General features: G+C 26.3%; 2 protein-coding genes across 2 annotated transcripts in view; one reads left to right on the top strand and one right to left on the bottom strand.

Annotated features, from left to right (window-relative positions):
- Nucleotides 1–25,191, bottom strand: part of LOC136989963 (microcephalin-like) — a 305,005-nt gene that overhangs the window by 185,652 nt on the left and 94,162 nt on the right. The gene's annotated exons all lie outside the window — the stretch shown is intronic.
- Nucleotides 5,308–25,191, top strand: part of LOC136989954 (zinc finger protein basonuclin-2-like) — a 117,883-nt gene continuing 97,999 nt past the window's right edge. The window contains exon 1 of the mRNA XM_067288262.1: nt 5,308–5,492. Coding sequence (XP_067144363.1) covers nt 5,429–5,492 — 64 coding nt within the window. The 5' untranslated portion in view covers nt 5,308–5,428. The remainder of the gene's footprint in view (nt 5,493–25,191) is intronic.

Below are 25,191 nucleotides of genomic sequence, written 5' to 3'. Positions count from 1 at the left end.
CCTAATCATTTGTATTAATTTATTAATTAATATACTTTTTGAATCGAGATTTTGAGTTTTAATTGAATTTTTTTTCTTAAATAAGTTATTTTTTAAGAAATAAAAACTTTCTAAAACTTACAAAATTGTGTATTTTTACACTGAAAAAAAACCTTTTTAATTTAATTTAATTGTTAATTTTTACACATAAAATAATATATTAAGCTATATAACATGATTCAAACTTTAAAATAAATTTAAAATTTTATTAAATTATTGTTATATCTATTAAATAATTTTATTTTTAAAAACTTTTAAAATTATTATTTCGAAGAAACTGAATTTTAATGCTGTCGTTTAGGAAAAAAGATTGAAAAATTCGTGAAAGAACAATTTAATTTAATTAATTTTTGTAAATTAATGCTATTTTACACTAAAATTTTGATATTGTTTATGGATTTTTCTTTGAAAATTAACTATTTTTTTTTTTAATTTAAACTGATTAACAGTGAAAATGTCTATAATTCATCTATTTCAATTTTTATAGATTTTTCTAGAAAATTTCTTGAATGCTCTTCTAGAAAATCATTTTCCAAATTCAAAAAGATTTCTACTTTGAAATTTTAGCAAAATATAAAGCAACGCAACACGATTCATTGAAGATGCAATACGATTCGATTCGATAAAGAATAAAACATATTAATAACTTCCTTTATACCGTATCAAATAGATTTAAAAATCAATAGACGCCAACGCATAAAAATAACAAATTTTCACTACCAAAATTGTTTTTCTATGTTAAACCATTTTTCAGTTATGGTTGACATATTAAATTGGTCACGGACACCACCTCAAAATGGCTTCGTGCTACCTGAGTTTTAAACTGTAACTGTAAGTGCGATTGTATAGATCTATACGGGGTCTATACAATCGTAGTTAATTTTTTAAACTTTCCCAATATCGAAATATTAAATTATAATTAATACTTTTTAACGTTAACTTGTACGATTCCATTTTTAATTACGTATCTAATTATTCTAGTTAATAATCATTTCTTTGTAGATGAGCATTAGACAAACTCCATTATTCGATTGCCATCCCTATAAAACTGCAAATTAATTTAATATAAGCAATTATATACGGTAGAAAAATTACAGAAGTTGGCTTTTTAACAGTAGAAAATTACAGAAGTTGAATCCAATGTAACATCCTTTTGCATGATATTTCTTCAAAATTTACCGTGTATAACTCTAAATATCAAATTTTAGTAAGTGTCTTGACATTTACACTTTCATTCGAATGATATTTTATTATATTTATATACAGAATTAAACATAAAAGTTGTATGCTTAATATAAAAGGTGTCCATTGTATGCTCTATTTAAGTAGTGTGAAAGAATTGTTTATGGTAACTTCTGATAAAAAAATAATAATAATAATAAAAGTGAATTTATTCCATACTTAATCTACCTTAATTGCAGAAGATAATTACATAATTAACGAAAGTTATATTAAATAATTACTTTGCATATTTACAATTTGCAATAAGCAATGTTACGTGTATTGTTACAGCACGATCATAAGGTATTGAAAATAATTTAATATTAAAATACGTAAAATATTAAATTAAGTTTTAATTACATTAAAGAATTCAATAAAATGCAGTTGTTATTGTGATAATTGGATATCATTACAAGTCAGTATCCCTTGCAGGTAATCAATAATTAGTAATATATGCCAAGGTCGACATTTAGATTATTCCTGTTTTAATGGCTTCAATTGAAAATTAATTCATTAAAATCACGATATAAAATAAAATTGTATGCAAATGAACTTGGAAGGATAAACGATTTTACATTTTTTTTTTCCTTTCAAGCTCTTTAAATATATATATATATATATTAAAAGATTTTTTTTATCTGTTTATCTCAAGTTGCTCTTTCAGTATATATATATATATATATATATATATATATTTCCTTCTCTCTCCTACGTATAATTATAATTTCGTGATTTTAAAACAAGATTAAATCTAGAATAGAACATTGCTTTTTGTTACCGAAATGATATAATTGCTATAAAGTTTGTAATAGCGACTTTAAAGAATAAAATGAGCCGACGAAATTAAGATTAAATTCTTAATTTAAATCAAATAAAATAAATTTTTAAAAATTAATTAATTTTATTTAAGAATATAAATTTCTAAAAGGTCATAATAAATAGAGAAAGATATAAATTTTTATGCCATTTCAGTTTAGAATTAGCATAAAATTCTACAGAAATTCTCTTTATAAATGTCAATTTTACAGTTGTTTAACGTGGGTTTTTTCTATTGTGATCGTCTAAATACAGAAAATTTATTAACTTTCTGTTGATTAATAAATAAAACGATTAAAAAATTATTTATAAATTATATTAATCGTACATTTAACGAAAAATAAGCTTTAAAAAATGTCTTAAATACTTATTTAAAAATTGAATTTCTTCTCTATCTGTTGGTTATTTATAAGAACTTGAAGTTATAAAATGATTTTATATACAGTAGAGCGTCGGTAAGTGGAATGGCCGGAAAGTGGAACGATTTTCAGTCGGACTGTGTCGTGCTGAATCGAATGTTTTTGATACTAAATTTACTTCTAAAGTATAATTTTCATGTTTTTTTATATTCTTTAATATATTTATTTTGTTTGTACAAAATGCAGAAATAATTTTTAACGATACGATAGCCTCGATGATTATTATAAAAATTTTCGTTAGGCTTAAAATCGACGAAAATTCAACACGAAGCGACACGCAACGGAGAAAATTCAACAGGAAGCATACGCAACGGAGAAAAATTTGAACATCGGACAGGTTAATGTATTTTTTCGTACAAAGTCGGAAACTGGAACAAATCATTAACTGGAAGGACCCCAGTCCCCAATTGGTTTCACTTTTCGACGCTCTACTGTAATTGTAAATACAGTAAAAACTCGATTATCCGTCTCTCTTAACCGTCAGAATTGCTAAATTCAGTTTTGGAAGAGTTACTGCATTTTTCCTTTTTATTACTGTAGTGTATTTTACTGAAATTTACTGTATGTAAGCCTTTATTTCTGTAACTTACTGCATGCTAGTTAAAGTACTGCATCGCATATAAATACTGCACTATAGTCTACAGTAAATAAACGGTTGATTGAACAGTACAGTACTGTACAGTACATATGGGATTGTGTTTTAATTGAATACTGTAAATTAATTTTTCTGCTCTTGTTAGGGGAATTCTATAATCCGTCTATTCTCATATCCGTCACAGCCTGTGTCCCCACCCCTGACGGATAATAGAGTTTCTACTGTATTAAAATAGAAGTATAAATGTTAAATTAACAAAATGATCTTAATTGTATAGTTTAATTTAATTTATAACAATAAATTTAAAGCTGTAAATGTAAATATGTAGTGTAGCAATACTTTTAATGAATATTTGGTAGAGTGATCTTAATTTCATTTATATAAGCTCTTATATCATTGTCTTGTGAATATTTTTTACGTAAATTAATTCTTATAATAAAATTTTTCGAATAATGACATTGAATAATTTCAAAATTAATTGTGAAATTAAAATTCAGTCGAAAGTTAGTGCATCACAGGGATGTTGCATTTAATCATTAATGATTTAATGATTAAATATCCAAATTTTATGTGTTTTTTTAAATTGTTATATAACACATAATTATGAAATCGGTTAACGAAACGATAATCTAGGAAAATGATTTTAAAAAATTACCGTTCCAGACGTTATATTATTTGTGCAGACATGCTGATAGACATACAGACACATAAATAACTGAAACGTGAATAAAAATGAATTTAAAAAAAATAAATAAATAAATTCTACATTATTAATATTATCTGTGAAAAATTAGCAAAGAATTCATTGTGTAGATATAATACCTATTTTTATGTGTTCTAATTTATATTTTCATTATTTATTATGTAATTTTAGTGAAGTATTATATAGTTAATTAGGAGAAGTAATTCTTGTTTATGGCATTTTATGGTAAAATCAATTAATAAAGAATAAATATAAAAGTTTTAACACTTTGTAAACGTTACTTAAGTAGATCCACTTCACTCTATTCAGTTTACACGTTTGCTCATTTTAAATTGATTGTTTTACGCATCGACAAACAAACCTGTTTCTAATATTGAAGGAAACGAACAGGATATTTATAGAGAAGCTACACTTGAGTTTAAGTTACAACTAATTGATTATTCGAGTATTATTTTAAAGAGTTTCTTAACAAATCAGAAACTGCGATGCTGAAGCTCTCACAGGATCTGCCATTCATAATTAATATAAGTAAATTATTTTATTAAAATTTTACAAAAATTACTTGTATATTAATTAATAAATATATTCTGTTCTTGTAATATAAGTCATATTTTTTTAAAAATATCTTAATATAACGCTAACTCAGGTCAATTTTCAGTTTTCACTTTATCGTAAAAAATTAATAATATAAAACTTGATATTTATAATAAAAAAAGAATATATATTATTATTATTATTATTATTATAAATTAGCTAGAAAATAATTGTAACTTTTATATATCATTATTCAAAAACTATTTATTTATTCATAAATGCGTAGGACAAATGCTGTTTTGAATATATTATTATAAGATGTATTATAGTGATACTTAGTTATATATGTCAGATATTGTTTAAAAAAATTATTTAATGATCATTAACTACTAAATAAAACGTAAATTGTATAGTAAATCTCTAGTTAACTCGTAATGGTTGCGTTTAAGTTTGCAGTTAAGGAGTTATAATTTTGTTTTCAAGTTCATATTTCAAAAAATAAAAAGAATACTGTATACTTAAAATGTACAACATCACTTAGAATTCATTTATAATCAGATTAGTGGTCAGTGTAGATAATTTTGGTATCTTTCCTTGCATACAATTCACTCGTCTCACAGAGAAATGAATAAATTTGGTTGTAGCAACAGTAATGAGTTAGTTTTACTTTGACCTTCCCCACCAAGATCTCGTTAGTATTCTCGCACTCGACCGTCACGTGACAAGATCTCGAACTCGCCTCTTATAAATCACCCTTTCCCTCCCCAAAACTGTTGGGGAGGAAGGGTGGGAGGCGCGTTGTTCGTGCATTCTGTATTGTAATTAGCCTATGAGATTCGTCATTTCTCTAGAATGGGTGGGGCCGTGCTTAGAGTTTGGTTGTTGCCCCTGAGGACGTGTTTGACGGCAGGACATGGTTATCATTGCTTTCTCAACTTCACCACCTGACCGCTGGAGGCGCCTCGAACGATTCCACAAACGAGCACGTGTTCCCTTGGAAGAGATCGGATGTAGAGGAAAATCGGCTCCATTAGCGAGCATCAAACAAAACAATACCCAAAAAATCTGAAGGATTACATCATTATAAACATGAGATGAAAGATGCTGGCTTATCCTTGGTTACATTTTCTTGGAAGTTCAGCTTTCCCTTTCAATATTCTGAATGGTAAGTTACAATCTGTCACTTTAACTTTTCCCTTTAATTACAATATATGAATAATTTATCTACGGATATAAATTCCGTAAGTAGTTGTAATTGTATCTAAAACATTTCCAGAAATAACAACATATAAGAATTTTAACAAATACTAAATATAGATAGTTGTGTGTATAGTTTTAGGGGAATGTCTGAATATTTCTTAGAAAGAAAATAGATGATTTTCTACATAATAAAATTTAAGAAATTTTAAATCAGTCGATATCCTTTATTTCTTTATAACTGTTTAATTTTGATAGAAATGAAAAAATATATATATATAATTTCTTTTATAAATCTTTGAATTGTTTTCTTAAATATGTGTCACTTGACTACAAAATGTCACCAATTTCCTGCTAACTTCCCTTGAAATCTATTCATCAGGAAACTAAGACGTAAAAAAAAAAAGGAAATAGCGATAAACTTTTCCTAACCTTCGACCCTAAAACTTTATTAAAATAAATCTTATAATTTTTTTTATTTCCTATTTATTAACTTAAAAAAATTAATTACATATTCGTAAATAAAACATTCGAAATTCAAATATTTAAGTCACAATCTTTACCAATAAAAAAATTATAGAATTTATAGAAGCATGTACCAAAATTTTTAGAGTTTTATCGAGTTTTTTTTTTCAGTATTATTTCATTAGAAATTTTAATTTTTTAATATTTATTTTTAAAATATTTAAGAATTGAAACTAAATATATATTTTATAAATTAATTTTAAATAAATATATATGAAGAATATCTTGTTTTATAAATTAATGTTAACAAGAGTTAACAATTTTGAAATTAGTAAATTATTATTTTTATTTTTAGGTTTTTTTTAAATAATTAGGCCTAATTGTATTTTTTAAATAGAATTTTAAAAAATATAAGCATTAATATTCCAATATAGGCCCTATTAATACTCTATGGCACGTATCTAAGAAACTTTAATGCAAACATGTGTCTATTGGTTTTTAAATCCTTGTCTATTTTTTTAAAATCCTTGTCTATTTTTAAATCCTTGTCTATTTTTTACAATTGTAAAAGAAATTTCCTTTTTTTTTCTAAAAAATTTATAAGTTTTTTTAAAGAAAATAATAAATTATAAATAGTTTTCCTGTTAACAAAAATCTTCCATTCTGTGTCATTAAAATTTTAATTGTTTCCGTTTTTAAAAATGGTCAAACTTTAAAAATTTATTTGTAAAATAAAAAAATAATTTGTATTTTTTTTAAAGTTTCTTTAAAAAAATAATTTTCCTGCTAATTAAATTTTTAAAAAAACATCAATAAGTCGATGAAATTAAAGCGCTAATTTTTATATAATGAGACGTTATAAGATAAGGTTAAAAATGCGGTGTTTATTTAAAAATTTAAAATCATTTAATTATATTTGTGTAAAATTTATTTTATAAATCAGAATTAGCTAAAAACTTAGCTAATTTTTTTGGCTAAAACGAAGTTTATTCATCTGCTTCATTTTCACTTTTCGCATCGCTCTTCTTCTATTTCTATCATTTTTTTTTTTCTAATTTATTCATAATTATTATGCGTAATCAATATGTTTGTGAATAAATCTTTCAATTATAGTAATACTTTATATTTAAAAAATATATTAAAATTGCCCAAATTGTTTCCAATGTCGATTCACAGCCTTAACATTAGGCTTTCAATCTTGTAAAAAGTCATCTCAATTGCAGTTTTTTTGGATAAAGATCCTATCAAAATTCGATATAAAAATGTATAACGTGCATATGTTATAAACATACATTAAATGTATGCATTAATAAATTTTAACAGGACATTTTCCTATGAAAATCTCTATTCTGGAACTGATTCAATTCTTTGTATTCGTATGAAATTCAAAATTCTTTAGTTTTCTCTCATCCCTCGCACGTTTTCAGTTGCTGAAGATTAGGCCCACCTGTAATTGATAGAATTGGAATAAATACTGTAATAATCCAGAAGAATTTTTAAATTAATTCATTAAAATTGTACGTATCTTTATTACTCTTTATAAAGTATTAAAATTAGTAGGTTTAGTTTAAGAAAATTGAGCATTTTATTGTTTGTATGGCTCGTCGACACTATCAAATCCACTGTATAACAAAGTATTGATGATCATTAGAATCAAGAAATCAATGTTTATGATATTGCTAAATCTTAAGCTTATTGTATCTTATTTATTGTTTGATTTATAATATAAAATTCACGCTAAAAAAAAAACGGGAAGGTAAATAATGATATATAAATATAGTAACGCATTATTTACATTTTATTAAAAATTAATCAATATTATACAATATAATATATATACATATATATTAAAGGATTTTCGAGTCATTCAACGCTTAACACCAAGCGAAGTTGGATTCATCATTAAGTCTTATGACTAAAATAAAAACAAAAAAAAAACAAAGAATAAAAATTAATTAAGTATTGAATTAAATATTAAACATAATTATGTGAACGTAATTAAAAGAAATTAATTAAAAATATGTTCTATATCACCTTAACTGTTAAAAAAAAGGAAGCAAATTTATGTGTATACATTTATATATAACTTAACTAATTAATGGAAAAGGTTAGTTAAGTCATAAATGTAATAATTTACAAAAAAATAAATGCAAAATTACCTTTATTATATTACGAAAGCATAGTTATGTTAGCAAATAAACGGATAATCTTGAAGAATGTATGACATATGCTTAAATGTTTGCAGAGAGGAGCAATTTAGTTCTCGTTGAGGGGATCGATAAGGGGTCTTTCCTCGTGGGAGATCGACAGATATCACATACAATATAGGGATAACTTATACTATAAAAAGTTTAACCATTATTTTGACTTTCTTATAGTTATACAATGAAGATTATGTCCAATAAATTAAAAAAATTATTCGAGAATGAAAGTTTACACTCCATAGATATTAATTATATACCATATATATATATATATATATTATTTAATAAGATTTTATTGAATTTTTTGATCCACGATTAATAATTTTTTTAAAATATTTGAGGTGTTTATTTAAATATTTTTACATTAATTTATTAAGAAGGAATCTCCTCAATTTACCGTCAACAGTTTTTAATAAGTAATGCTTTGATTAATAATTTAAAAAATGGGGCGATGATTAGCCTCTAAATGCGCCCCTTCTGTTATTATTTTTAGATAAATATCACGTATTTTAAAACCGATTCAAAATATATAAAACAAATAAATAATTTTAAAATATATATATATATATATATACACAATTAATGGAAATGAGTAACGGGGTATAGAAAACGTCACGGATGTCAGAAGGCGGGATTTGTTCAACCAACCAACATCGTGCGGACAATAAGGACAGGAGACACTCGAACACCTAGCCATTGATTACTCGTATCTCTGGCGACATCTCCTCACGTCACGTTCCAACGTCCAATCAACTCTCATAGTTAGACCTTACTTTTTGAAATAGGTTAAGCCATGAATAATTAGTTCAGCAATTACCTAGATATGCACTTTAGACGATTAAAGAACGTGATAGTTTTTAGTGTATTAAAACCGTGATGTGTATGATTTGTTATAGAATTGCTTATGAGTGTCTACTACAAGAGTCACGAGTTCGATCGCTATTCATTTTACAAATGACTACTGTAACAAAAATTCATTTTTACTACCATAAACTATGATTTTGTATACCTTAGTACTTAGCAAAAAGTAATATTTTAGTATGTTTTATGTTAGTTTCTATTAAACTAAATGGGTAGGCCAAATTATATGGACGTAAGTGATTTGAAGGAAGTCTCTTTTTTTAGGAATTAAAACCGAATTTTAGTTAGCTGTTGCGTTGAAACCATTCTTTCTTACTAATTTAATTGGAGGTAATATATAGAATAGATCATTTAAAACGGTTTCTTAATTTATGATAATTAAACACGTGAATAAAATAGAATGTAGTGTTATTACCCCATGATTTTGTATATTAATTAAGTTCCTATTTAAGTTAAATATATGGGACAAGTTTAATAGATTAAAATGCATTTGGGAAGAGGTTTTTACAAACAAAATTTGATTTTAGTTTCTATAGAATTTGCTGTTCTTATTAATTATAATAATATGTAAAATGTAATGTTTTAGTGTTTATATTAATTACTAGAAAACTTAATATTAAGTCAATGCTTAATTATATAAACGAGGGTCGATTTGTAAGAAGAGTTTTAGAAAATAAATTGTCATTTTATTCGGCTATTGTTTTAAAATTCTCCCCTTTTCTTTAATTTCAAATGGGACAAACGTATAAAGAGATAACTTTTAAAAGTTGTTTCGTAACAATTTATGTTAATTAAATATGATTGTTTTATGATCTATGAAAAATGGAGACAATTAAAATAAAAGAAGATTAATTTTATAAAAGTATATGAGTTTATTCTTGAGTAATAATAAATTTCTTTTGGACCAAATTAGGTAAGTTCTTATTTGTTTAAAAAGGAGGACAACTTTAATTTTTTAAAGAATAAATAAAGAAAAGAAAATAATGTTATTCGTTAAAAGAAGAAAAATAAATAATAATTTCAACAGATAGAGAGGATATAATGAAGAATTGTGTACTGTACTTCTATGGACTGAATGAGGACGATGAGGTCAACATAGAATATGAAGAAGGCACTTTTTTACATTATCGAAACATATAAAGCACTTAAATAATTCGACTAATAAACTATTAGTTTATTCCTACTTAAATTAATATATATCTTATATATAAAAATAAAAGCTTTTTTAATAATTATAAATCATAAAAATAATCAGTGAAATGTGGAACAAACGAAATTTCTATACAAAATCTTCTGCTCCTGTTTGTCGTCAGGAATTATTGCTTTCTTTTCACAAGTTTTGTGCAGGTGTGAACATTCCCTAAATCAGGTGGAGAGACGAAAAAGGTGGAAGGAGAAAATATTGATCTAGATAAAGTTTCCTTCTGAACTTTCTTAATTTTCCTCGTACACAACAAAGGTATATGTCTATTGATCCGTTTGAGAAAGTAGAAGTCTAAACCAAATGTAATATACGTTATTTAGTTGGAGACTAGATTATATGTGATAATTTTACTTTTATTATCTTAGTTTGAGATATTACGTTTAGTCCATAAACTATAGAATAGTTGTTATAAATTTAATTTTGCGAAAATAAGACTATTTCAATCTCGGTTATAGTTATAAACTAACTATAATAAAAAAAAATTCAAAAATAAAAGGAATATTATGTATTATGTAAAAATAAAATTAAACTATGGACGAAGAAAATCATAAAAAATCAAGATAAAGAGTATAATTTTAAGAAAAGTAAAGGTAATTTAGAGGGATAAATTGTGAAATGCTAAAATGAAAACAAGCTAGGCGAGATAATGGGCTAAAAACCATACAAAAAAATAAAGATAAAGGTAGTATAACATTAACTTATATAAGATATAACCTTAAATTTATAGTCTATAGATTTAACCATTGTATAAAACTATAAGCTGCAAGCCTTTTAAATTTTTAGGTTACAAAATAACGCCAAAAAAAAAAAGTAATTATGACAATAGGACCTACTCGAAAGTGAATTAATTCTTACCTATATAGAGACCATACATAATTATAGATCTATACTATGTCTTATCTAAGACGAGAGAAACTGGTAGAATTTTATAGATTCTATCAACACATACTCTTCTTATATGAGAACTTTATTAATGATCCGCATCCACATTATCTATAATAGGTCTTAGGACGTTTCAGATAAAGTATTTTAAATGAAATTATATTCTTTTATAGAGATAAACGACATTAACAAATAATTCTTTCAAACAGTAAAGCTTTTATAACTGAAGAAAGATAGGATATTTGTGTTGCGTTGACGTCAGTATATTAATTATCTTGAAGAGAAAATAATTTGCATGAATCTTCTTTAGTTGAATGACTAATAGCTGACTAAGATAATTACATGGTAGAAGATCACGCAGTCAAATGGCTATAGCTATTGGAGGGAAAGTTAGATGTGGCCACGTAGGTCAGGTGCAACTTACTATAACAAATATTGTCACATATATTGGATTACTTATATACAAATTGATATAATGTATGTATGCAAAAATCTTCTTACAACTTATTTAGATTTTAATTAGGCCTATAATATTCTAGATTTTATAACACTTATATCCATTCAATACAATTATTAAACAACACATCCTAACAATGAATGGTTCTTATGAGGAGATAGAATTTATAAAAGAGTAAATATAAATTATTAATTTAAATATTTTATCTTTTAAATAAGATGTTGTAAAGCTTTTTTAACGATTAATATAGATTCTTGTATGATATTTTGCTAATTCTTGTAAGATCTCTTGTAAACTTATGCAATGTAAGTATTGTGCAGTACAGTACCTGTAAGTTTAAGTTAACACACTTATTATAAGCTTGTATTAAGCTTTATTGTGTTCCCTATATTTATTCAGATTTATATACTTATATATTAACTTAAATATAGTTTATTATAAGGATTTGAGGATGATTTTTTCTCATAAGTATCGTCTCAAATGCATTAAAATTGTTAAATATGGTTCTAATTTTATATTAAACAATAGCATTAATACAATTTGAAATATTTTAGAATAATTTATATACTCCTATAAATTAATTAAGAATTAAATTTACAAAATTTTCTAATTATGCTTATAAATTAAAGTACATTCGAGTAAGATAAATTATATAAAAATTGATCATTTTTTTTTTATTATAAAATTATTTGCTATAAAGCTTACAATTTTATAAGCCTTTATGGCCCTATACAAAGAAAATTATAGTTTATTTTAGTGCATAAATATTTATAAATTTAATATAATTTTAGTTCTTATTTTGTATTGTGATTTTATTACTATTTTATAAGGAAAAAATATATATATATGTATGTATAATCGTATTCAAATGAAAAATTTAAGTTGTTAAGGTCTATTAAATGCTTGTTAAAGAACACTTAATTAGATTTCTGTAGAAGCGAAGAGGGTGATATAATTTAAGTGGGATGAAAAGTACTTATTTGTTTGTCCACAAAGTAGAAACGTCGTCGTAATAATAAAGGGCTCATAATTTGAAAATTCATATTAAAAATATGAAAATAATTCTTTTTCACTGAAGGAAATAAACATATATTATAACTATTCCTTAATATCAATGCCGGACTTAGACTTGTTGTGGTCCTAAGCTATAACGATGTATGTAAAAATGTGAGGCTCTAAGCTGCAGTTTATTTAGCTTATGTGCAAATCCTACACTGTTTAATGTAATATATTCATTGTTTTTTGAATTAGATTTATAATTTGAATAGAAAATATGGCAATAAGTTTTGATATGACGAGTTTTTAAATCAAGAATGCTGGGGGTTGTTGTGGGGTAAGATGACGATTGTAAATCATTAAAAGTTATTCAATTATGAATTTATATGGATGAAAAATTATTTTATTTTGTCATTCTTTGACCAAATTTCATCAAAATATAGAAGATTAGAAGAAAGATGTATTGTTAAAGCATAAACAGAAGTATAAACTATGCTGTATAATTAATTAATTTATTATTATTATTATTATTATTATTATACATTCGATATAATTTAAAATTGTGAAATTTAACTCGTATAACTTATATTTAGATCTTTTTACTTGAATTATTCTCAATTTTCTTCTAATTATTCGTAATTTCTAATTGATATAAATGTTATCAAGTGAATAAAATAATAATAAAAAAGTTTGTTTTTTTAAAATTTTTACCCTTTTTTTCCTGTTTTAGTGAGCTGAAATTTACGATTTTTAACATTTTGTAATGTAAATTTTATCGAAATGAATTGCTCCTACCGAGGTAATTTAATTTCTATGCAAATGAATTTCTAAGTATACACTTAAATGCAAGTTTGCATTTTTTTTTTCTTTTGCATGATATAATTTAAAATTAATGGATTAACGAATTGGACTATGGATTTATATAGGTTCTATGCTTAAATATGCTTAGAAATTGAATGCAAAATGTAAAATACTTCAGACAACATTTTTAATATAAATTTTATCATTTGCAAATGTTAAATTACAATTCTTCATTACACTACATTTTCTAATTAATGCATTGTATTACTTAATACCAAAGTTTTTATCAAATTTTCTTAATTTTTCTACACTGTTTCAATATATAGATTTGTATGGAGCCTATTAATTATATCCATATAGCATAACCTACAGTACATACATCACGAATCATAAATTCGTCTTTTATACAGATAGTGGGCAATACAGTTCTATTAAACAATAATAGAGTTTTGAATGCGTGTTTCAAAGAGGAATATTATAAAAAGAAGAAGACTTAACACCTGCATGTCATCTTAGCACAGACAAGTTCAAAGGACTGACGCCCCCAATGGGTTATCATTGTCTTGTTCGTTTAGTTCTAAATCTTGAGTACGTCTCCTCGGGGCTGAGAAAATTCATTTTTTTCATCCATTCACTCAGTGTCGTTTGCTCAATAGGGATTATACAAAAGAAGAAAAACTCTATTAACTTCATGGTGTGTTATTCCAAAATAAACCAGAATAACGCGTCATTTCTCGAATTAAAAAAGAAAAAAATTACCACTACAACTCCTTCTAAATATTCATGTTAGAAATATTATATTTTTAATTTTTTTTATGAATATATAATATAAAATTCTAGTTAATAATACATAAAATATACTTAAAATCTTAGAATAAAATTTAGGAAATAATTCGTGAGTTTAATAATAAATAAACTTGTTAAATTACTGTATAACTTTTGTTTCTATCTAAACTCGTGTTTATCCCTACAACCTTGTCCTACAAAACAATAAAGATTTTGAGTAAGAGTTCAAAGGTTATACAACGAAACAATGTTTTTAGATAAGCGAAGGTGACCCTTTACATAACTTTATTCAAAAAAAAAAAAGTTATCTTTTAGTTATAAAAACAATTTAATTCCAGTTAAATCATTTGGAAAGGATGTTTATGTGCGAATGATAAGTTATTTTCATGCGAAATTTTTAAAGATTGTAATTATATATTTTGCCAATTTTAATAAGAAATAATGAAAAAATTAATGTAAGAAATTTCAGTTAAGTTCTTCTTAAAATTATTTTGCAAATATATAATTTTATGCAATATTTTAACCGAAGACGAGAGGAGGAAAATGCGCTATTGCTATTTTATTTTTTAAATTTTAAACAATATAACATATGAAAAACGAAGTGTATCATCAAAAATATTATAAATTTTATTTGTTTTTTTATAGTTATACTATTTATATTTAACAGGGGGGAAGAGATAACTGACAATCTCTCCCCGTTATAATTACAGTATTTTTTATTGTTCATCAACCGGTAGCACGCGATCATATTTAGGTATTGTTACGATCTAATACAGTCGTTAACTGAAAAAAGGTTGAGAATTATGAATCTATTAAGTAAACTTTAAACTACTTTTAAAAATTCGGTGAAATTTCTTGCAATTTTGTAAAAAAATTGTGCATAGTGTTACGTCAATTTTACGTCATTGCTATATAATTTTTTATAACGGGAAGTGTGAAATGACGTCAAATTGACGTAAAAGTATACACTATTCTGACATCTAATTCTAACATCGACCCCATAGAATTGAACCATTGACAAATATCTTATTTTGCATAGGAACAATTTTTTAAAAATGTTTCTGAATTAAAGTCGAAGGAAGCCATATTTTTATCAAATAAATAAATAATATTAATTAAATCATTTACACCCCTTTAACCCCTTTTGTATAAAATTAATTCTAGTTAATGATGCGATATCTTAGCTTATATAAATGCAAAATATCCATAAAAATATCAAATAAAAGTCAAAATAAATTTAATAAAGAAATTTTCTGACTCAAGATTATCCTTGTATAAGGTCAAAATGCTATGTTCGTGACACTCATCTCGATCTGATTGCAGTTGTTCACTGACCGAATCTCGTTATCTCTATATAAAATTTTGATGTTCACTACTCCCAATCTAACTGATATATCGCACTCAATTATATTATAAATGTTCAGAAAATATTTATCATTTTATTATTTTTTTAACATAAAAAATAACTAAATAGACGTATAAATAATTTATATTCGTTTTAAATACAAGCTTATATGCATATAAATCGACAAATTTCCATCCCTTAAAATTCCTTAACTTAGAATAATATTAAATACTACTACATTCGAAGACATTAATATGTAACTTTTTGTTATAAATTTCGATTAATTTGCATTTATTTTACCTTTAAAAAGCATTTAAAAATATATTCGAAAAATTAACTTTTTATTCTTTTACGTTGTATAATACATAATATTATACCTAAGATACATTGGCTGTATTTTGCTTTAAATTTAACGATTTGTTGCCAGTGTTTTCTAAACAATTCCAAATTTTAAATTGTATTTTACAGCGTAAAATCTGAAAATCTATATTTACATAATGCTTATTTTACCAGCTTATGAATTATAACGAAACTATTCCTATATTAATAATTATATCCTGAAGATTATTCGATTTCTACACTAAATATGGGGCAAATTTAGGCGCAGAAGCGTTGAAAAAAAAACATAGTTTTTATAAAATGATGCACTTATGCATCTGTTTTTTAATAGTATTATTTATGTTAACAGACCAGCATAATGTTATCTGTTTAGAAAAGACCCCTTACTGAGAGAAAAGGTGTCTGTTGGTTGTAATGTACTGTACACTATGTATTTTATTCTGGATCAGTATGAGTTATAGAACATTTCCTTAATCCCATTACTCGAATTATCCACAGTTTTTTAAAATTTTTCTGACGTTTAAAACATTTTAGAATATCTTAAACAATGGTAAGATTATTTATTTAGAATTTTATATTATAAAATGCAACTTAAATTAACTTGTAATAGCCTATATATCACATAATATTATGTGTTTTATTGAATAATACTAGAAATATGCACTGGGTTTGTTGGTATATATGTTATATAAAGAATATAGTGTAGGTTAACTTAATAGGCCTATGTGTACATAGTAGACTACACTATGTAATCAATAAAAATACTTGTACCGCTTTACACTATTAAATATACAATACTCGTTCACATAACACTTTACTACTCATTATACCGTTCATATTTTTTGCATTAATTCTATGCAATTTAAATTAATTTTGATTGACATTTCGTTTAAACGTTAAACCTTAAAAAAAAAGAAGAAATATGCTTATAATTATCACGTCTTATACGAGGAAATCAAGTTTTAAAAAATTATTTCTAAAAATTCTCCAGTGAACTATGTCCTTAACCTAATTACTATTATATTGTAGTAAGCTTAGTTAACACGCTCTTGTTGGAATTTTATTATCAATTAACTTTGTAAAAAATATAGTTAATTAGTTAAATAATAATAATAATAATAATAATAATAATTCGTGCTTTTAAATTATCTTTAATTATTATAATAAGATCAAAGTAATTTAAACAATAAACGATTCTGTAAAGAAAATGGGACATTCATTCGCTGAATTATGCTTAGATTCTTAAAGTTTACGTGGAATTTTTGAACCTAAATTATTTGAACGTGTCCTATCGAATCTATTGTTTGTAAAAAATTGGATCAAAATGTACAGATTTGTAGATTTGTTAAGGAAGTAAATCAAGATTTCGTTCGTTTTCTTTTAACTTTTCGAATAGAAGGATGTATCCTACAAAATTATTCATGTGTTTATCAAAATTATGTATCAATAGTTTTGTCTAAGCTTGTACAAAAGTATTCCCGGAGAGGAGTGTGAAGCTATTTTTATGTGAAGCGAAGTAAAACTATACTTTTGACATAGTTATTACTGTCTAATTATACGAAGAGCTAATATTCTGACGTAGTTATTACTATGTAAAACTATGGAAAGATTCTTTTTATAAAATGTAAAATTATTACTGTATAATTGGTTAAACTTGCAAACACTAAGAAATTCCCATGTAAATTTTTATTGGAGCGTTTATTATAATGCTATTTAGAAAAGAATTTCTGTATGAAATTATATATAAAAAAAGGAATTCAAGAGCTTCCAGTGATGACAGCGTATTTACAATACTTTCTATATTAAAACAACACTCCTACAATGACTTTTTATGCGATTAATTACCTAAAAAATATAGAAATTCAACTAGTTCTTTCAACGATTTCTCTTCTTTGTTTCTGAATTATATCTTATCGAACATCTTTTCATTCATTAAGTAACTTATATATACAAAAATCAATAGATTTATAAAGAAGTAGCGTAACACATCCTTATTGTGTAGGTTAGAATAGTGCTATAGATTTATAATAAACCAAATTTCTTTGATAGAAATTTCGGGTTATTAACTATAATTATCGTTACAGACGAATAAGCTCAGTATGCGGATTTTATCATTAATCGTTCCTTTCGACATAGTCAACCTCTTAACTTCCGACTTGTCAGGATATTTCGTTGACAGACCATAGTTCTGATTTATTTGACGCGTCGTTCCTCGTTTCTAGATCCGGTCTGTCACCCAACTGTATACACCTACTCCAACTAATCACATGTTTTGATGATACAATTTTCCCCTTATTTTTTTTCTATTTCGTGGACTCAAATTATCGAGAAGAGAATTTACAGAATACGATCAAATTGTGAAGATGTTGAATGCAAATTCTCGTAGATTATCGGTAGTCGGGAGGGATGTTGTACAGTTTTAACTACAGCTTTCAACTCTAGTCAATTACGCATGGTTGCAGTGATGACACTGCCAAAAGCACCGGATATTCGAGAGACAATTCATTATCTTGGCAACTATGGAATATTTCCGGTGTGACACGAGTGGTGGTTGGTGTGACCCTGTCGCTTCCCACCTGGTCTGGGAACTCCTTGTACATCTGGAACATAGGACTGCTGCCTACGTTGTACACAATTAACTAACAAGCTTGCTATTCCTCTCCCCCAATGTATTTTCGTGACTGTGTGATTGCCAATAACTCAGTACAGTCTTTTTTTCTCACGAATTTCAAATCTTTCGAGATTTATTAAGATAATATTTCAGAGATGGCATTCGTATTTAAATTACATAATTACATTTTGTATTCGTATATAAATAATAACTTCACACACACAAACACTCTCAAACACACACACAGACACACACACACACGTATAGGCTATATAAGCCATTGTGAAAGATAAAGGAGATATTTTTCACAGCTCGAAATGAATTATTGTTTCTTTCATTTAAAAAAAAAAATTGATGGAAATTAATTAAAATGAAGTAATTCTTATTAAGTTTATTATTAATAACACTGTTAAAGATATTTCTTCAATTTAAAATGGAAAATTTAAGTAAATATTTCCAATTTTTTTAAAATATTATTCCTTTAATATTAGTAAAATACTGTTAAGTCACAACACGAGTTCTTATCTTTTAAATTATATTCATTTATGTAAAATAAAACTTTATTTTATCAGAAAATTCTAAATTCTATTAAAATTTTATAGACTAAATCCCATAATACCGTCTTGTATTAATTTAAATTAATGTTGACCAATTTGTTTAATGTTAAATACATTTATTTAGATGCAATAAACAGTAAATACAAATTTTATATTATTTTAAATTTAAAATTTTTTGAATTTACGTAAATCATTTTTTTTTACATGCTCTAAATGAATATATTAATGTTTAAATTTAATTAAATTTGCTAATGATCCTTATTTAGACACTAATTTAATCGTTTCGAATAAATTTCTTTTACATTTCTACTCATACTTAATATTATACATTCATTTTATTCATTTCTTCTTTATCCTAAACAAAGTAATTCTTCATAATTCATCTTATTCTCCTTAGTTTATCCTACATATAATTACTTCTATCATATTTTAAATACATTTATCCATATTTTAACTTTGATATTTAGTAATTAATTTGATTAAAATTAATGCAAATTTTTTTTGTCAGAACAGATTTTTATCAAAGAACATCTCGTCTACGATCTGTCGCATTTGTTGCTGTTCATTATAATTTCCTATCTGGTCCGACAAAAAGTCTAGTCACATGTTTATATCAATGAGAATTGAACTAAGTGGAAAATAATTCGTCGAGACAAATACAGGATTACAGAGTCCCAGATATTTACTCCTATAGGAGAGATACCTTTTCCTTTTTTTTTATTTTTCTTTCTTTCTTCCTTGGCGAATTTAACATGCACCGTATATAAACACAGGATTAGTAAGATTACTCTTGCCATTAAAACAAGATTACAGCTTCACCCTTTTGTACAAGAAAGTAATCAGTTGTCCGACACTTCATTTGCATATAAGGAAGGAACAGTGACAAATGGAAGTTTAAAAAATGACACGCGGAGGTGAATAGTTCACTACTTTTTAGGGATTATACGGAAACAAAGATTTCTTAAAAGGATTTCTACACTTTCGACTTTCTAGATCATACGATTCCCCCTAACACGTTGTAATCTTGTCATACCTATCAGTTTAATAACCCTTTCACTATGCAAATTGAGTTGTCACGTAATCGACCTTACAGACGAATTGACTGATGACAAAATGGATTGGTCACACACACACACACACACACACAGAGAGAGAGAAAATGATCAAATATTTTATTTTTAAATTATCAATCGTAATTCCTTGTAATAAAAATCGCTTAAAAATTGTATACAAGTCTACTTAAACTGCATTGATTTGTTAATTATATCGAATTAATATATATATATATATATTTATTTTTACATAATATTTGATAATATTAATATTTAATAAAATGATATTTTCGATTTTCCCAAGAGGGTATTTGAAATATTTAAGAAATTTCTAATCAATAAATTTATAATTTCGTATTAAAGTAATGTGAAAATAAAAACGACTTTACGAAACGATGAATATTTTGTAGTACATTATCTCGTTATTTATTTCATTATACACTCTTTACGACATATAAAAAAGGTGCGCATTATACGCAGTAATTCATAAAAATTGTATTAGTCGATATGCTTTACATCTATATAAAAGAACACTTAAAAAGATATAAAGATCAAATAGTTGGTAGGGGAGTAGTTTGTTTATCTTCGAGTAAATATGCCTGTTTATTTATTAAGTTAATAAATGAAATTATTTAGGCCTATTTATTAGTAAACAAATTCTTAGGCCTTTAATAAATATCATTTTTGCTTTTATTATTATTTATTTTAAACATAAGCATATATTTTCTATAAGTTCCTATATTTTAAATCTATGATGTCTTTCTTTCTTTTTCTTTTTGTATACTTAAGCTTATTTCTGTACATAAAACAGGATATACTTTCTGTATATAAACTGAACATTCTTCTATAAACATGCATAACATTCTCGGTTAATGTATTCACTTTCCACTTTATAGCTTAAATTGTTTCATATTCAGTACCTTAAAGCCCATTTGTCAAATATTCTAGCCCATTTAACAGGCAACCAACGAAATTTTCTCGAAATAAGTCAAAGTCGTTGCGACATCCATAAGAACTGACGTGTCTTTTCTATATGGAAGCAAAAACAACAAAAACAAAAAAAAAAATTTTCTAATGGAAAATCGCCAAGTGGACCCATCTGTTTTTAATATTGGCTTAAGAATCTAATATTGAGCATTACCATGGCAATTCAAAAAGTAAGGTTTCGGATAAACATTTGCTGTTAAGAGTTGCAGTCGTGTAACAGATGTGCAATTGTAATTCTATGTGCTGCATCTCATACGAAATATATTTTTCTTTTTTTTTATTTTTCTTTTTAGAATATGTAAAAATCCAATTCTTAACATTGATTTTACAATATAGCCCCAACGTTTATGCTTTACATTTACTGCAAATAGTTTCCATTTTGTTGATCAGATTTGCCTTTTCTTTTACTCGTTTTCTTACTGTAACTTCATTAAAATATATATATATATATATTATATATATATTAAAAATTAATTATAAAGTCTCGTGTATGTTACTACAAGGAACTTTATTCTTTATTGATTTATAGGAGGGTTATAGTGAACTTTTTTAAACAGTTTTTCTCTACTTAAATATAGAGAAATTGTAAATAATTTGATTAAAATCTGCTTTAAAAAATTGATATTTCTATATCTTCAAACGTGAAATTAATAAAGTTATGCCTTAATTTAAAGTATAATTTATTATTTAAAAAAAACTGTAGTTTATGCTTATTTTTTAAATTGTTTTTAAAACAGAAGCGTTTATTTCTGAAATTTTATAACAGAAAACACGATATAATTGATGCTTTTTTAGTGATTTAAGAGAAGTTTTTAAAATTTCTCTTATATATTACCAAAATTTTAACTTTCTTGTTTAAAATGTTAATAAAAATTAATTTATTTAATATATAGAAATATATCAAGTCATCTAATACTCAAAATGCCATTAAATTTTAATGTATTTACGTGTTTTTGATGGCATAAACATTCAAATAAATCAAATTCATTTATTTTAGATAGCCTGTATCGAAAATGGATAGTGAATGAAGGAATCGTTGTTTTACAGATTTTTTTCCAACCTCTCCCCCCCTCTCTTTCAATACCCAATGATCAGAATTATCCCTCGGATCCTTCGTGGCAATGAAGTGCTTCTCCAGTCATTGTCACGTGCTCGAGATCATGCCAAGCACTATACAGAAGCAAGTCCGGTATTGATTTATCGGACGATTGGGGGCTACCGCCTTACGTGAGTCATTAGTGGACACATTTATTTTGGTCGCAGCTGAAATAATGACATTTGACTCATTTCCCCCGTGCCATAGCGGAAGTTCCCCCCCAGAATAGTTGGCGAAGGGGATAACACTCAACCCCTCCGTCACAGTTTGTACACTTCGATTCTTTGCATGGCAAATCTTTCTGATACCATCGCTGTTTACATTAACTTACACGAATATGCATTATGTCAAGTTATGCTTAATTTAAAAAAAGGGTCCTTTGCTAGCTTTAAACTTTATTTACTTAAAAATAAATAAATAAATAATTTCTATAAACACCCCTAAGAATGTTATTGTGTTAACGTATAAAACATAATTAATTTTATTTAGTTTATTTTCTAACTTATAAAATACGTTTAAGTATTGTTATTTTGCAAATGTTTACAAGGTATAAGTAATTAAACCCCTCGCCCATTTGAAGAAATTACGCTAAGAAATGTTTAGAAATTCGTATTGAATACATTGGATTGATAAAATTTATGGATTTTTATAATTACGTACGCACGAATTGAATACGGGGATGAGGAATTAAGCTTGGATTTTTAGTTTATACAATGTTTAAACTCGTCAATTCGAAAGTAAAATCTGTATATTCTCCGAGTTTAAATGTCTGGCTCTAGTGTTTGATATAGAGGTAAGAGTCAGCTGTGACTTCACAGGCCGTTAGTAGTAGTGTGTGTGGCAACAGCTTGCTGGCAGTCAATGGGTTGTCCCTTCGACAACTGCTGCAAGACGGACAAATAGGGGGCGCTAATTACGGTGCCAATACCTCACCCTAGAGTGCCCCTTCGTCCCCCCCTTTAGAATATGTCGCAACAGCAGAAAGCGACAAGCATTTCTAGAAAGTTGTCTCTTATAAGAAGGTCATTTGGACACAAAGAATATCTATAGTCATTCATTTGACTATGCACTGCTTGCATCGATGGTCTTAGTCAAGTGTCGTTGCAAATCATCTCGGTTCTTCCTAAACTCGATTTATGCAGTGAGGAATATAAACAGCGGTAAATTATCAATCGACGCTTGTTCTCTAGTGAAGGACTTTCGATTTTTACATCTTTCCCGAGCTAAATTTGGCAGGTTTATTTTAAAATTTTCAGTTCCTACAAGCTATTAAATTTGTTTATGGGATGACGAATTAGTTACGGCTTATAATACTCTCTTATCTTGTTATGCTTTTTCTAACTTGCTTTTACTATTTAGTACCTTTTCATGTCGAAAGATGGCAGTAGAAAGTTATTTTTCCCCCTTAAAAAAAGGACTCTAAGATCACTCCTCTCTGCAATTCACAAACTACTCTTTAATTAGAGATACATAGTGTAATTCTTTCCTCTTAGAGTAAAAGAAAACCTTCATTTAGAGATAAATAATCCGACAGAACACTTAAAAGATGTCATATTGTCTGATGCCCTGTAGGAACTGTGTAAAGAAATAAGGAAGATCTTACACTTGCCGGTGGGCTTTGCCGGTCATACCAGAAAGTTTGGGTAAGAGAATTGGGTACGGTGAACTTTTAAAGTAGATTAAAGAAAATATTAAATTGAAAAATACTTACTTAAGACACACCTGTAACTCCACCCCTGACGCTCATCAAAGTGGCAGATGACATACTCATTTATGGATTGTAACTGTTTGACAGAACTTGTCCAAGTTAAGAGTACTTGACAGTTCTCTATCTCATCTTACATCCGTGAACAATATTTGAATTTCTTTAAAGTATAATGGGGTGATTTTATACATGCACGTTCATCTTAAACATGAATAAATTATTGAGAAATGATACAAGAAGGAATTTGATATAAACCATTCGTACTGATAAGAATGTAAATTAACTATTCGCATCTAGAAACAGATGTATAAAATGCGAGAATATTCCGTGTTTACTATGATAATAGTTAATGTTCTTAATTGATGAAAGAAATTACGAAAATTTAAGTACTGTACATTCCTTTGTAAGCTATAAATGATTATAGTTACCGAAGTAATGGTGTTATCTGCAGTAAACTACAGTAATTTGCAATGATTTCTTGTGTAAATACTGAAAAATAATATAAATTTTACTTCCTTTAAGTCAACTTTCGTCTTAAACTTTTGAATTTAAAGCATTAAAGAATTTATAAGACTGCCACTGATTGTTCGAGAAGTTAAATTAGATTAGAAGAAGAAGGGGGGGGAAAAGGTTCTGCTATAGAAAAAAGAATATTAACTTATCCAAAATTAAGAATTAATTAAAGATATTTTAATGAAATAACGAAGAATAATAGAAGAATTTGATTTTATTCGTCGGTTATAATGCAGGATGACAATAAAGATGTCTACATGCTCCATTAAACGGTCACATGCTACGAATGAAGAAGCCAAGATTAGAAGAGTTGCTGTTTCAATTAAAGACCAAGTGGGGAAAGGTGGATTGGGTAATGGCGCACGACAATCACTGTAGCTCGGTTATTAACACGCTTCTTTGAGCAGAGAGGGGGTGGGGTCAAGTTGTTGCAGGGGAGAAGGGGCAGACACAGATCACCCTTAGGACCATCAATATCATCAAGTAAAGACCGAAGGCTATTCTCATAATCTAATCCGGTTTCTTCATAACTCAACCTTATTTAAATTCACTTAACTTAGTTATCACTAGATTTAACACCACATTTTTAAGTTATCATCTTTCTTTTTAAAGATTCTTTTCGTGACGTTTCGAATTATATTATTAAATAGGGTGGAAGCTATTGAGATCTATTCAAAGAGTGAGTACGAGTTTTAAGCATATACTATATATATAAGTTACATATAAATTTAATTTTAACAGCCTATAATTTGTATATAATATTTTATATTAAGGTTAATAGTTTGTTTAAGATAAGTTATAACGGG

This window comes from Centruroides vittatus, unplaced genomic scaffold, assembly GCF_030686945.1.
Source record: "Centruroides vittatus isolate TY-2023 unplaced genomic scaffold, ASM3068694v2 scaffold_861, whole genome shotgun sequence".
Classification (NCBI taxonomy): Eukaryota; Metazoa; Arthropoda; class Arachnida; order Scorpiones; family Buthidae; genus Centruroides; species Centruroides vittatus.
This window is presented reverse-complemented; position numbering and strand designations above follow the sequence as displayed.